This window comes from Chrysochloris asiatica, unplaced genomic scaffold (assembly GCF_000296735.1).
Source record: "Chrysochloris asiatica unplaced genomic scaffold, ChrAsi1.0 scaffold00052, whole genome shotgun sequence".
Classification (NCBI taxonomy): Eukaryota; Metazoa; Chordata; class Mammalia; order Afrosoricida; family Chrysochloridae; genus Chrysochloris; species Chrysochloris asiatica.
Window position 1 is genome coordinate 4047419 of NW_006408570.1, and position 14646 is coordinate 4062064.

General features: G+C 46.0%; 1 protein-coding gene across 1 annotated transcript in view; it reads left to right on the forward strand.

Annotated features, from left to right (window-relative positions):
* TGFA (transforming growth factor, alpha) overlaps positions 1-14646 on the forward strand; it is a 139616-nt gene that overhangs the window by 33135 nt on the left and 91835 nt on the right. The window contains exon 5 of the mRNA XM_006862992.1: positions 10507-10560. Within this exon, the coding sequence (XP_006863054.1) occupies positions 10507-10560 (54 nt within the window). The remainder of the gene's footprint in view (positions 1-10506; positions 10561-14646) is intronic.

Genomic DNA, 14646 nt, shown 5'->3' on the forward strand with positions numbered 1-14646 from the left:
GCATAGTAAACCATGTGGTTGTCAGATTCAAAATGCCCAATACCAGTCCATTTCAGCTCACTAATGCCTAAGATATCGATGTTTATGCATTCCATTTCATTTTTGACAACTTCCAATTTTCCCAGATCCATACTTCATACATTCCATGTTCCGATTTCAATGGATGTTTACAGCTGTTTCCCTACACTTTGAGTTGTGCCCCATCAGCAAATGAAGTTCCCGCGGGATTTTCTCCCATGGGCTTTACTCCATTCGCATCATCATGGTCAACTCTACTTTGAGGAGGCAGTTCTTCCCCAGTCGCATTTTGAGTGCCTTCCAACCTGAGGGGCTCATTTTCTGGCACTATATCTGACAGTGTTTCTGTGCTATTCATAAAGTTTTCTGTGACTAAATATTCGGAAGTAGTTTGTCACTCTTTCCTCCTAGTCTGTCTTTGTCTGGAAGCTCATCTGAAACCTGTCCACCATGGATGACCCTGGTGGTATTTAAAATACTGGTGGCATAGCTTTCAGAATCACAGCAACTCACAAGCCACCACAGTAGGACAAACTGACAGATGAGTCAGTAGTAGGTACTCAATAAACATCTGTTGAACAATGAGTGCCAGGTATCAAGTGCTCTCCATCTCCACGGAAGTCAGAATAAGAACCAAGCCCTAGAGCTGTAGCCATGGGATCTAACATAAGACATGAGGAAGACTCTCCTGAAGCTCACTGGCTTTCCTAATCCCTGTTTGCACATTTTCAATACTCATGCCCATTTGACTTTGTGTTCAAGCTGGTGGCAAATTCAGTGTGTTATTGTTGAGTATTGTCAAGTCAATTGCAACTTATTGTAACCCCATGTGAAAGCAGAATGATCCTCTAGAGCTTTCTTGGCTGACATCTTTATGAAAGTAGATTGTCAGATCTTTTTCCCACAGAGGGGCTAAGTGGGCTTGAACCAACAACTTTCCAATCAGCAGTTGAGCTCTTAACCATTTGAGCCACTAGGGACCCTGCAGCTCCACATGCATTTGGTGAAAACCAAATCCAGTGCAATGGCATGGGTGTGAAGATACAGAGATGGATGATACAGGCACGTGACGGTTCTCAATGGAACTAGCAGGGGCAACAGTCAAGACATAAAAATTTCTGATTACAAGATAGAGTAAAATGAGGATGGCTTTGAGGAATAAATGGATATTTCTGATGTTATGCTAGGCTTGTTGTTGCCCAAGGATAGAGGAAGGACCATGCCAGCTCGAGAGATCAGCGTAATAATGATATTCATGATACTTCTAATCGCAGCTACCATTTGTTGAATGTTTTTTAGGTGCCTCTCAGTATGAACAATTACTGCTGAGCCAATTCCGACTCAGTCTAACTGTGCTCCATAGAGTTTCATTGGGCTTTTCTATCAAGGCAGCTCTGGGTGGACTCAAATCACCAACCTTTTGGTTAGTAGACAAGTGCAGTAGACTGTTTGCACCACCCATGGACTCCCTTTCCAGATGCTACCTCATTTAATCTTTCATCGTTGTATAGGAGATGGATATCTTTATCCCTTTTATAGCCAAGGAAACGGAAACTCGAGGCAACTATGCAAAGGTTGCATAGCCTCAAGTGCCAGATCCGCACCTAAGCCCCAAGGCACCACACCAGGGAAGAGCAGTCCATGTGCAGGCGGTGGAGGACATTAGGTGGAAATGGGGCTTGGGACCAAATGATGCCCCTTCAATCCTCTTCTAAGGATTTTGATCTGGGCTCTGTGAGCGATGGGGAGCTGCTGGATTGTTTAGCGGAGAGTAGTGTTATATATAGTAAGAGTTCTGGTGTGGCGCTGTGGCTTAATACAATGGACTGCAAAGTCGGTTTGAACCGCAAGGTCGGTGGTTTGAGTTTACCAGCTGCTCTTCAGAAACCCTATACAAGGTCTCTATGGTTCGGAACCGACTCGATGGCACTTAACAAGTGATATAGTCCAGCATGTGTTTCAGGAAGATCACTCTGTTAGCAGTAGCCAAGGTAAGAAAGCTGTTGGCAGGAAAACTAGTTAGGCAACTCTTGTGATAGTCCAGAGAGAGATGAGGAGGCCTGAACTGGGGCAGTGCGGTAGGGATGCGGGTGGATGGTTGACTAGACATTGTGTAGGCAGTGTGTGTAGGCGGGTTTGGCTTGGATATGGGTTAAGGGGAAGGAGGGGCTGACAATGACTATCAGGTCTTCAGCTCAGCCCAGAACCGAGGAGGAGGAGGAGGAACAGGTCAGGGGACAAAATGAGGTTACTTTTGAACATGTAGTTTGAGATGGAAGTGTCTGGAGAGTGGTCTGGGTTGGAGATGGTGTTGGGATGTGAAAGGTCTGAAGTGTCTATGAAAATGTGATGCCTTCTGTGCACTATGGCAGTGGCATCAGCAGTCCAGATACACTTACCTTTGCAGGAATGGGGGTAATGTCATTTTTCTCACATAGTTTGGACTCCTGGCGTGGCACTGTAGGATCAGCAATGGACTGCGAACCACAAGGTTGGCAGTTCAAAGCCTCTAGCTGCTTCTTGGAAACCTATACAGGGTCTCTGTGAGTCAGAATGGACTCGATGGCACTTAACAAGAAGCATGGCTATTATTGCTGTACCATCTGTCTTGGATACCTTAAGGGCAAGTCCTGTGTCTCAGATTTTCTTGCCTTTCTTCTTTTACCCTCAGTAGATGCTCAATAAGTCAACAACAGTTTTTTAAAACCATCACAAAATTTAGTGTCCAAGTTGTCAATGGCCTGCAGCTGAGAGATCCTGGGGCCTCAAATGACTGCTTTTGGTGATGTCCTCTTGGCGAGTCCCAGAGGGAAGGCAGGAATGGGCAATTATGACTACCTTCTCCTTGTCCCCAAACTTCTTGGGAATCATTAAACAAGTCAAGGATGAAAGATTTAGTGTGTGCTCACTGCAGTGTGGCACTGTAGGATGAGTACTGTACTGCTAACCACAGGATGGACAGTTCAAATCCACTAACCCCCCAATGAGTCAGACCCGACTCGACGGCATTTAACAACAACTTTATATGCTTCATTTCATTTAGTCCTGCTGCAGTTCTGTGAGGAGATGTTCTCCTGATTTACAGGACACCAAGGCTCAGCTAAGTGAGGTAATTTAGCGAAGGCCTCACAGATAAAGAGGGACAGAGGCAGGATTTGAACCCAGGCCTGGCAGCAAAACTCCTTTCCACTCAGCATGATAGGCCTTGGGTCAGAATCGGAAAGTGTGAGAGAGTTGGAGTGCAGGTGTCCATCTGCCCGTCTTTCCTGCCTCCCTGAGTTCATTCTGTCTACTTTATTCTTCCCATCCTCGGCTGTATTTAGTGGAGACAGATGGATATGGAACATGCCTATGAACACTCAGATAATTCTGGTTGCTTTTCCATGACATCATTATCATGAGATATTTCCAAGACTCGTCAAGTTGGACTTTGCCACCTAGGAGTCTTCAGGGAGGGTAGCTGAGGGTCCAGAGCTCCCCAACCAAAGTGCGTTTTTTCACTGGCTGCAAGCTTGGAATCGATGATCAAGTCAATATCTATATTTAATGGCATTTTTCTCATCTACAAACTGGAAGTGCTTTTAGTTTAGGATCTCCTAAATGATTTTAAACCAAAACCATCTGGGTGACACAGTTAAGTCAAAAGGTTGACGGTTTGAATGCACCCAGAGGCACCTTGGAAGAAAGACCTAGGGATCTACTTCTGAAAGGTCCCAGCTTTGAAACCCCTATGGAGCATAGTTCTACTTTGATGCTCGTGGGCTCACCATGGGTTGGAATTGACTCAACAGTAGCAGTGCTGAGGGTCTCGGGCAGGTTGTTTAACCTCTTGTATTTCTGTTTTCTTACCTACAAAATGAGAACATGATAGCACCTACTTCGTAGGAGTTGCTTTGCACAGTCAATAAGGTGTTACTTGCTGCTCTAATTATTGATAATACCAGCCACAATCATCATCTCCTCTTGAATGATGTAAGAAGGGAGCTGGGGAGACTGGCACGCTCTGCTGGGCCTCCCTCCCCTGCACCCCCATTGACACAGCAGTATCTTTCTGCTAACGTGTATGACGTCATGGGATGTATGGGTGCGGGGGCTAGGACCTCACTCTTGGAGGCTTGTGACTAAGAGTGGCCCCTTCTTCACATAGTTGGTTTCTTTGCTCTGTATCTCAGAACCTGCCATCTGAAATACTGCACCAACCTTTCCAAGTAAGTTCTCTATCATAAGATTGTATCACTGGGCAGCAGGGTCCCACCTGCATTTTTAAAGCTGAGCGCCCAATCCAGGGTAATGACAGAAAAGGCCCTCTGTCTCCTGTCGGTCCAGGTGACTCATTCCCATGTCACTCATTTCTAAGCTGCTTTCCTTGCCATCCCTGGAGATTTCCTAGCTCCAGCCAGCTGGTTCCTCCACACATTCTTTTTCAGCTTTGCTGGTGTCCTCAGGAGTAAAGATATTGATGTGAGACTGTGACCAGTTCCTTGCTGAGTTAACCCAGCCCCTCTGCAGTATTCCTCAGGCTGTCCCCCTGGATTCTCCTGCTGACCCCATGCTGAGCTGAAGGATTCTGAGAGAGAGTACCCCTAGAAAGGCAGCTGGTTCCCACCCTACCATCTAAGTACCTCCACCGCTTCCTGTCCCCAGCCACAAGCATGGCAGGAGAGAAAAGGGGGAATGTGCCCCAGATGCATTCATCCTCACTGCCCTGCATTAGTTGTGCCCCAGGCGGCCTTTCCTCTAAACCCAGAGGTTTCTTCATCGGAGAGAGCCTACTGCCTCTTCTTTCAATCTGGCTTAACCCTTCACCCTACCTCAGGAGACCTGGCCCAGGAAATAGAAAAACGACTGCAGCGTAGTGCTCTTGATTTTCGTTGGGGAACAAATAATGCATCTAGGGGAATAAGTGGGAGTTTAGAAGCAACACTGGCTACAGTGGGGGAGCAGGGTGCTTCTCAGGGGTCAGAGGTCCCAGCACTGGAGCAACCAGGCTGACAGGTAGTAGGAGGAGGACGTCCCCATCCAGAACTCAAAACTCTGTGCTTTTCCTGTTGGCCCATCAGTGGATGGAGTTGAGGATTGTTCCGTCTCTGTGAATTTACAAGACAAATAGGCTAGCCTCTGTTTCTCCATTGTTTCTGTTGGAAACTTTTATCTGAGTTCCAAACAACTGAATTATAAATGTTGCAGCCATCATTCCTCCTTGAGGGCAGACCTGGAGTTCTTGCTCTGTTTTCTTTGGAATTAGCCTTTCACCAGGTTTTGCTTCCGTTGTATGTGGTTTTCCTTTCACTAGCCTCTTTTACTTTTCTGTCTTTGCCTTTTTAAAGTCCACAACCTAGGGATTCCCCTCTGTGGAGCAATCTAAACAGAAGTGGGAGGCTGTCAGAAGCAGCCCACCAGTGTGTTGGCCTGGAGGGAGGGGCACTAGGTGGTTCTGAGCCTGTTCTGAGCCGGTGGGAAGAGCCTGTGGCAGCCAAGCCACTGTGTGAACCATCTGCTGCCTCCCAGGAGCCACGGCCTGTGTCCCTGCGGTGCTCCTCTCCCCACACAGGTGCCTCCAGCGGAGGATTTCCTTTGTGTGTGATGAGCCTGCCAAGGCCGCTGGTTTCTGGAAGGCCTTCTTTTCCAAGCACAGCCATAGGCCTACCATCTAGCCTCTTGGGCTTCAGCAACTGAGGTGGTGGCTTCCCCACAGCAGGGTTTGTTCTTAGGGGCTGGGGGATTGGAGGCAATGCATATGTGGACAAATTCTAACCAGCAACAGATACGGCCTCTCGGAAGAGAGAGGTCATGTGTCACCTGCTGGGCCAGTTTCATCTTGGAGCTTGGACTCATTTGGGCACCATAGCTGATGAATGGGGGGCAGTGGTGGTTCAATGGTAGAATTTTTGCATTCCATGTGGAGACCTGGGCTCAATTCTCTGCCAGCTCACCTCATACGTAGCTACCACCTATCTGCCCATGGAGGCGTGTGTGCTGCTGAACCAGTTTTAGCGGAGTTTCCAGACTAAACTAAGAAGAAAGGCCTGGTGATCTACCTCAGCAAATCAGCCAATGAAAACACTTATGACTCACAACAGTCCCATTCGCAGCTGATCATGGGGATAGTGGAGCACTGGGAGGCATTTTGCTTTGTTCTTTATGGGCCCCCATGAGATGGGTACCAACTTGATGGCAGCTAAAAATGCAGCTGGTGAACACACACCTAGAGTGCTTCATGACAGGCATGGTCAGAGGACTTGGCAGGCAGCGTGGTAACTGAACACTGTCTTGGGCACAGGAGTCCGACAGACTGAAGTTGGCTCTACCACTTACTTGGCTGCAGGAGTTTGTGCACATTTTTTAGCCTTTCTTAGGCTGTTTCCTCATCTATACAGTTGGGTGTTTCCATGGATTGGACCAGAAGGTACAGAGGCTTGGAGGTCCCTCACTGTGGGTGATTTTGAGGACTAAAAGGAATACAGAGCCCTGGTGTAGCACTGTAGGACTACTAACCACAAGGCCTGCTGTTAACCACAAGACCGGTGGTTCAAACCCACCAGCCACTCCTTGGAAACCCTACCCAAAGTCACTATGAGTCAGAACCAACACAGCAGCACTTAATAACAACAAAATCAACAACAGGGGAAGGGCAGTGCCTCTGTAGGACACGTACTGGGCTGCAAACCACAAGGTTGGCAGTTTGAGTCCACCAGGCACTTCAAGGGATAAAGATGAGGCTTTCTGCTCTGGCAGAAAAGATTTACGGCCTGGGAAAGCTTATACAGGGTCGGTATGCATCAGAACTGACTCATAAATAGACGGCAGTTAAAAACAACAGCATGAGGACTAAATAAGATAATGCATGTGACTCAGTTACCTAGTGCTACTCTAACAGAAATCCCACAGGTGGGCGACTTCAGCAAACAACAAGACTGAAAGTCTGAATTCAGGCCGCTGGCTCTAGGGGAAGGCTCACTCTCTCTCCTCTGCGGGAAGGTCCTTGTCTGTCTTCAGCTTCTGTCTCTTGGTTCCTTTAACCATCCTCATAAAGCATGTATCTTCCCCTCCATTTGTACTTTTTTTCTCTGTAAGTGATCCACTCTTTTTTATATTTCTTAAGTGATTAGCTTAAAACACTCACAGAAACCCTATTGTTGTTAAGTGCTGTTGTGTGAGTTCCGACTCATAGTGACCCTGTATAGATAGGGTTTCCAAGGAGCAGCTGGTGAGTGTGAACCACTGACCTTGTGGTTCAAACTGACCTTGCAGTCCAGTGCTTGTCGTACAGCTCCACACCAGGACTCTCATACAAGGTCCTGAAACCCTATATAGGGTCACTATGAGTTGGGACCTACTTGACAACTTACAGCCACCACACTGATAGGGCCTCTTTCATATAACAAAAAAAGTCCTATTCTCAAATGGTGTTAACATCTATCAGTATAGGGGTTTAAGATTTACAACGCATATTTTGGGGGCACAATTCACTTAATAAAAGCCCATAAGCCCTTGTGCTGGGTCTGCCCCTAATAAATGCTTAGGAAGTGGTACATGCCCACCTAAGATGGGAAGGAGGCCTACATATCCTTGTAGGATAGGCCCAAGGCCCTGGGAGTGAAGCAAGAAGGGAGGAGTTTCCAAAGCCTCACCTCTCATCAAAGCACCTTACTGATACTATGTGTGAATGAAGATGCCAGAGGGGAGCCCAGAGTACTATGATGTTGTTTTCCCTGGAAGGATGAGAATACGGAAAGGACCTATTCTTCTCATAGTTCTCAAGTTATGCATAAAAACCCAGTACCTTTCATCTGTGGGAAGATCATGGTTTTGTAAACTTTAACATCTTCCCAAAATGCCTTGTGGCAGCTGAGGAGCAGGGGCAGGGTAGGAATGAATAACTTGTCTCAAGGCTGAGGAAGCAGGACCCCATCAGCACAGCCTCCTTCCTCGTCTCCCTGGAGAGTTGCTTGTACCCTGTGCTGGATGGCAGTTGTATGGTGTTTGGTTTCTTATTTTGGTTCTGCTTAAGCAAAGAGTAACATGGAGGCCAGGAACTATATCTTCTGTGATTGCCTGGATGTGGGGCAGGGAGTGAGGTGTTAGGGTAGCCCATTTGTTCAGGGGCAGTTCATGACAGTTCTCCTGAGAGGTACACAGAGCTTCCTTTGACGTCACTGTGGGTTGCTGGCTGGCTGAGGCCCAGAGTGGTTTGTGGAGAGACCAGCAAAGTCAGCACAATTGTCTGTCTTGAGTCATTAGGACTTCATCTGACATTGGGCAGAAATGCCGTCCTCTCACTCTGACTAGTGGTTAACAAGCTAAGCCTTTCAGATGTGTCCATGGGGACCCGAAGAGCCATACTCTCAAAGTTATATGACTCTCCTAGGCAGAGCCCATTAGACAGTAAGAAAGATCTGCACAATGAAGATGTGTGTGAATTTACTGATTTTCTTTGCCGTGCCACCCCCAGCCTAAATGGCTGGCCCAGGACTCTTGTTCATGTTGTTGTTAGGTGCTGTTGAGTTCATTTTGACTCAGTGTCCCGGTGTGACAGAGTAGAAGTGTTCCGTAGAGGTTTCTAGGCTGCAGTTTTACAAGAACAAGTCACCAGGTCTTTCTCCTCTGGAGCCTCTGGGTGGGTTCAAACTGCTGGTTAGCAGCTGAGCATTGTGCTACCAGGGCTCCTTTCAAAACTTTGTGTTGTTGTTAAGTGCCATTGAGTTGGCTTCAACTCATAGCAGCTTTTATATGGTTTACAAGGAGTGGCTGGTAGGCCAGAACCACAAATCTTTCAGGTTGTAACGCCATAGAACTAGTTAAGTGCCGTCGAGTCGGTGCCGACCCATAACGACCCTGTACAGGGTTTCCAAGGCTGTAAATCTTTACAGGAGCAGAAAGTCTCATCTTTCTCCCACAGAGCGGCTGGTAGTTTCGAACTACAGACCTTAAGGTTCACAGCCTGATTCGTAACCACTACGCTACCAGAGCTCCTTATAGAATTCTGTAGGACAGAGTATTTGGGAAGTCCATGCCAGGCCTCCAGTAAAAGCTGTCTTGTTATGTTTCTTTCTCATTTCAAAGCCTAAAGGGAAACTGTGAGCATGACTGCTTTATTCATTTCAAATTTGTTTCTCTCCTGAGAGCCAGAACTTTTTGGTCCACACCCTCACAGCCCATGTGGTGGGGGGTTGCGTGAGTCCTGTGCAGTGGGACAGGCTTGTTGGACCTGCTGGCTCTCTGCCTGGCCATTGTGGCCTCTCATTGCATTTCAGTTTTAGAAAGTCATTCTAATTTAGTGCTTATTGATAGCAAAACTCTCAAGAGGTTCCTTCCTCATCAGAATGTTGTTGCTCGATCTCCAGAAGAAACCTCCAATACTGTAATATGAGGGCACATAAAGTCATTCGTTGGCAGGGCCAGCTTCGTGGGCATGTGACCTGAATTAGAGAACTCTGAGCTGAAAGTTTAATACTTGGCCATTGCTGTCTTGAAATTCTTAATCATTCTGTCTTTGAATTTGCATTTTGTAAGTGAAATCCAAAGGGTCAGTGGAGGTCATTAGGGGCTCCCATGTTGCAATCTCCCTGCCTTCCCTGGATGGGTTCTTGTCCCTGCCATGCTCTTCCCCAGGTGGAGGCTTGGGCATAGATAGGTCAGGTCAGATGTACGCACCTCCACCAACACCAGCATTTCGAGGCAGGACAAGTGGAGGCCATCCCACCCCGGGCTGACAGCATGTTCATAGCTTGTTTAGTAAGCAAAGAGATGAGTCTTTCTTTCCACTCACTACCCCCACTCCAGGTATCTACGTGTCCAAGTGTGCAGGTTGCAGTACCTTTGGGGGGTCACCTGCCCACCTTGAGTTGTGGCTACCAATCCCCGAAGAGAGGAGATTCCTGACTAGACTTCCCCCTACCCTCACCTGCTGTCAGGAGGAGACCCCAATAGCTAATGGGTCACCTGAATGCTTGACTCCAATGTCACTTGAGGCTCTAGGCACTTACAAGGGTCTGTGCTCACCTTGTGAGTATTCCTGTGCCTAAAAGAGATTGATGACATTAAATCACAACTGAAAAGCACTCTGACAAGCCTGGAGACAGGCCACAGAACAAAGGAAGGTTGTTACGTTAGTACCTTTATAGCTTAGTACCTCTTCCTGCTATTTGAACAAGGGGGTCCCACCATTTCATTTTGCCCCACAAATTACATAGTTGGTCCTATCTGTTGACTCTTTTGTAAAACTACCAATGTTCTGTCTTTCAGAGGTCCTAAGCAGCATGGTGGTTAACTAGTTGGGCTGCTAACTGCAAGCTCAGCAGTTCAAATCCACCAGCTGCTCCACAGGAGAAAGATGTAAAAATTTTTAACCTCGGAAACCATATACAGGGCCACTAGGAGTCAAAACTGACTCAAAGGCACACAACCACCACCCCCACCACCTAGAATCCTCTGCAAAATTATGTGCTACATACACTCTTAACCTTTTCTCTCTTCTTCCCCACACAGGTGTTTTATTGGCTGTATGCCAAGCCCTGGAGAACACCACATCAGCCCTGAGCGGTGAGTCCAGTTTTTCCTTGATGTATGTATGGGGTGTGGGGTCTGGCCATGACCTTGGAGAGCCTCTGCCTGCTGAGTACCAGCTGTCCCTTGAGCCCTCTGTGCCCTCTCATCACACATTAGTGCTCTCTGGGGTGTCTTAGCCATAAGCTCGAGGGAGCTCTTCCCTGCCTCTTCTATCTCTCATCACCGGTTCCGGTTGTGTGGACAAGTGCATTAAAAAATGAGCTTTCAGGACCCCAGGCTCGGGACATTTTCCAGGTCACATATTAACCCAAAAAGAAGAACCCAAATTCCTGACCCCTCTGGTCTGCTTCTACCTGGTGATCTTTGTTATTATCTGATTTATACCTTGAAATTCATAGTAATGTTCTCTTTTCATTGTAAAGCTCCTGTATCAGCACTATACCAAGGAGTTCTGGTATGGCGCTGTGGTTTGAGCCGCAAGGTCTCGGTGGTTCAAGCTCATTAGCCACTCCTTGGAAAAACTATACAGGGTCCCTTTGGGTTAGAACTGACTCGATAGCACTTAACAACAACATAGCAACACTTTGGAACATTTGGGAAACAAAGGAAGCAAAATTGCCTGTAATCCTGGGCACTGCAGTAAAGCCATCACTGTGGCTTTTGTACATTGCCTTTAGACTTTGTTCACAAGTGTTAATATTTTTATAATATTAGTCATGGAGAGGAAACTATTTTGATTTCTGCTTTTTTTTTTTTAACTCAAAGTTTTGGGATTGTGCGTTTTTCCATGTTGCTGGAAAGTCTAAAATGTATCCCTTTATAAATGTCAGGAAGTTGCACTCAAGTGGACATGCATAACTGAATGATACATTTTCCACTGGAAATTTGTGCCTCGGTTTTTAAGTGAAGATGCTGCCTCTTCTTTCCCAGATATGCTTTTTCACTTCTCTTGGATGCTTTCCTTATATGTATCTCCAGAAGCAGGAATAAACATGCTTCTGACCATACCTTACCAACGGCCAGAGGGCTTTCCAGATGAATTGTGCTGAGCCTGCCCGTTTCACTGTCCTTGTTAACTCAGAGTGCGTCTCACTGACCTCTGCCCCATCTGTTGAATCTGCTAGTAGCTCTGCCTCTTTCTGTCCCCTACTTACTCCAGAGAGGTCCCAGGAGGTATTTCTTCCGTACTCATCAATTCTCTATCCAACCACACAGTGCCCTTGGTTCTTGTGTTCTTCTCCTTTAAAAGATCTTGCCCTCCAAACACGCAGGAGCTGAGCTGATGCTACCGCTGCTCCTGCAGCTTCCCAGCTGATGTACTTTTTATCACTGTTATCACTGATGCTACACTTTGGTGGTCCATGATAACATGAAAGAAAACATCTCCTGTTCTCTGTTATGATATCTGGTGGTGTAGTGGGTTATGTGTTGGGCTGTTAACCTCAGGGTCAGCAGTTTGAATCCATCAGCCTTTCCATGGGAGAAAGAAGGCTATCTGATCCAGTAAAGATATACAGTCAGGGAAACCCAAAACAGGGTTGCTATGAGTGGGTTTCACCTTGGTGGCAGTGGGTCCATACTTCGTTGGGGCTAAGAGGACAGGGGTGTGAGTGTGTCAGTCCTAAAGCAGTGCTTCTGGGGCCCAGGGTCTACCAGAGTTCCTATAAACCACATCTTTCCCCTTTTAATTACCTCCCACTCCACAAAAGGCTCAGATGTGAAATGTAGGGGGAGGGTAACTTACCAGGCCATCAGGTTGCCTCCTAGGGTGCATGTGGCCTTTGGTGCCTCTTCAGTCCCTTCTGCAGTTAGAGCGCCAGTGCAGCCTGGTACCTTAGTGACACTCACATGCTGGGCATCATTTGAGAGAACTTAGACACTAGGTCAGTTTCGGTCATCTTCTGATCTGATAAGCATTGCCTTGGGTTAAGATACTTCCTGTGGTTTATTTGTGCTTCTTGCAACCTTCCAGGCCAAACTGGATGGAGCTGTGAGGCAGAGCCCTCTCTCCAGCCTCTCCCAGTTTTCTCCATACGGCTTGCAGGGGAAGAGACATGCCCACTACCAAGTCCCTTCCAAGTAACAGGTTGCAGTGTTAACTAGTGCTGGTGGTATTCTCCATGGAAAGGGAAGACACTCCTGGTAATATTGCCCGTTGGTCTCAGTCGCCATCTGTTCAGACAGACAAGAAAAGCCTAGAAAATGTCTAATGTGAGCCTGTATGTCTTCTGTCTCGGCCCTTTAGGACTACCCAGTCCCACCTGGACAGACATGGGTGGACCTGCTACATTTATTTTTTTTTAAAGTTGCAATACTAACTTAACCTCTGTTTTATCTTTCCTTTCTGGACTTCTTCTAAGAGGATGTCTGTGACATTAACAAGAACTTACTAATAATATGACATGAAGTCACCCCATCCTAGCTCTAAGGAACATTCTGACTATACTACTTCCAAGACAGTTTGTTTCTTCCTCTAGCAGTCCATGGTATATGCAGTATTCTTTGCCAAACCATAACTCAAATGCATCAGTTCTTCTTCGGTCTTCCTTATTCATTGTCCAGCTTTTACAAGCATATGAGATGATTGCAAACACTGTGGATTGGGTCAGGCACACCTTAGTCTTCAAAGTAACATCTTTCCTCTAGACCAAGAGATCTTTGTAGCAGATTTGCTTAACGTAATATGTCATTTGATTTCATAACTGCTGTTTGCATGGGCATTGATTATGGATACAAGTAAAATTAAATCCTTGACAACTTCAATCTTTTCTCTTCAGTGAGGAGTTTTGATTTCCTTGATATCATCCATAATAAAGGTGTAGTCTTTGATCTTCATTAGTAAGTGCTTCAAATCCTGTTTTCTTTCAGCAAAGCAAGATTGTGTCATCTCTATGCCACAGGTTGTTAATGAGTTTTCTTTCCGTCCTGACCCTGCATTCTTCATAGAGTCCAGTTTCTCAGATTCTTTACTTGGCATACATAGTGAATAGAGATGGAGAAAGGCTGACACACACCTCTCCGGATTTTAAATCCCATAGCATCCTCTTGTTCAGTTTGAATTACTGCTTCTTGGTCTATATACAGGTTCTGCATGAGCACAGTTAAGTATTCCAGAATTCCCATTTTTCACACTGCTATCCATAATTTGTCATGATCCACAAAATCAAATACCTTTGTATAGTCAATGCCCTAGCTGCTCCGCAGAAACCCTTTATAGGGTTGCTCTGAGTCGCAACCAACTCAATGGCACTCAACAACAAACATCTTTCTCCTATTCTCGACCTTTAGCAAAGATCTCTGTGACAACAGTAATGATATACCTTGTTCTGTTTCCTCATCTGAATCTGGCTTGAATTTCTAGCAATTCCTTGTTGCTGTACTGCTGCAACTGTTTTTCAATTATCAGCAAAATTTTGCATGCATGTGATATTAATAAGAATGTTTTATAATGTCCACATTCCACTGGACCATCTTTCTTTGGAATGGGTACGAAGATGGATCTCTTCCAGTCAGTTGACCAAGTAACTGTCTTCCAAATTTCTTGGCATAGACAAACAGACATTGCATCAGTTTGTTGAAATATCTGTTGACATTCTGTCCATTTCTGGAGGCTTGTTTTTCACCAGTGCCTTCAGTGTAAATTGCACTTGTCCCTTTAATACTAACAGTTCTTAAAGATTTGCTGCCTCCTAAAATGGCTGAATCTCTACCCATTTTTTTTGGTACACTGACTCTGTGTATTCTTTCCATCTTCTTTTGATGGTTCTTTAGTTGTTTACTATTTTGATTGTAGGCTCCTTTAGTATTGGAACTCGAGGTTTGAATTTTTTCTCCAGTTCTTTCAGCTTGAGAAATGCTAAGCGTGTTCTTCCTTTTTATTTTCTAACTACAGGTCTTTGCACATTTCATTATAATTCTTTGTTGTCTTGAGTCACCCTTTGAAATCTTCTCTTGCAAAAATGATGTGGAAGCCATGTCTGACTGGCTTCACAAGAGTGAAGGAGAATCAAACTCCACATCAGCCCAAGGTCAATTTCTGTGAGGCGGAGGTCAGATATGACTCCACCCTCGATCCTGGTTGATCCTATTCTGACACCAACCATCCCTCCCAGGGCACTC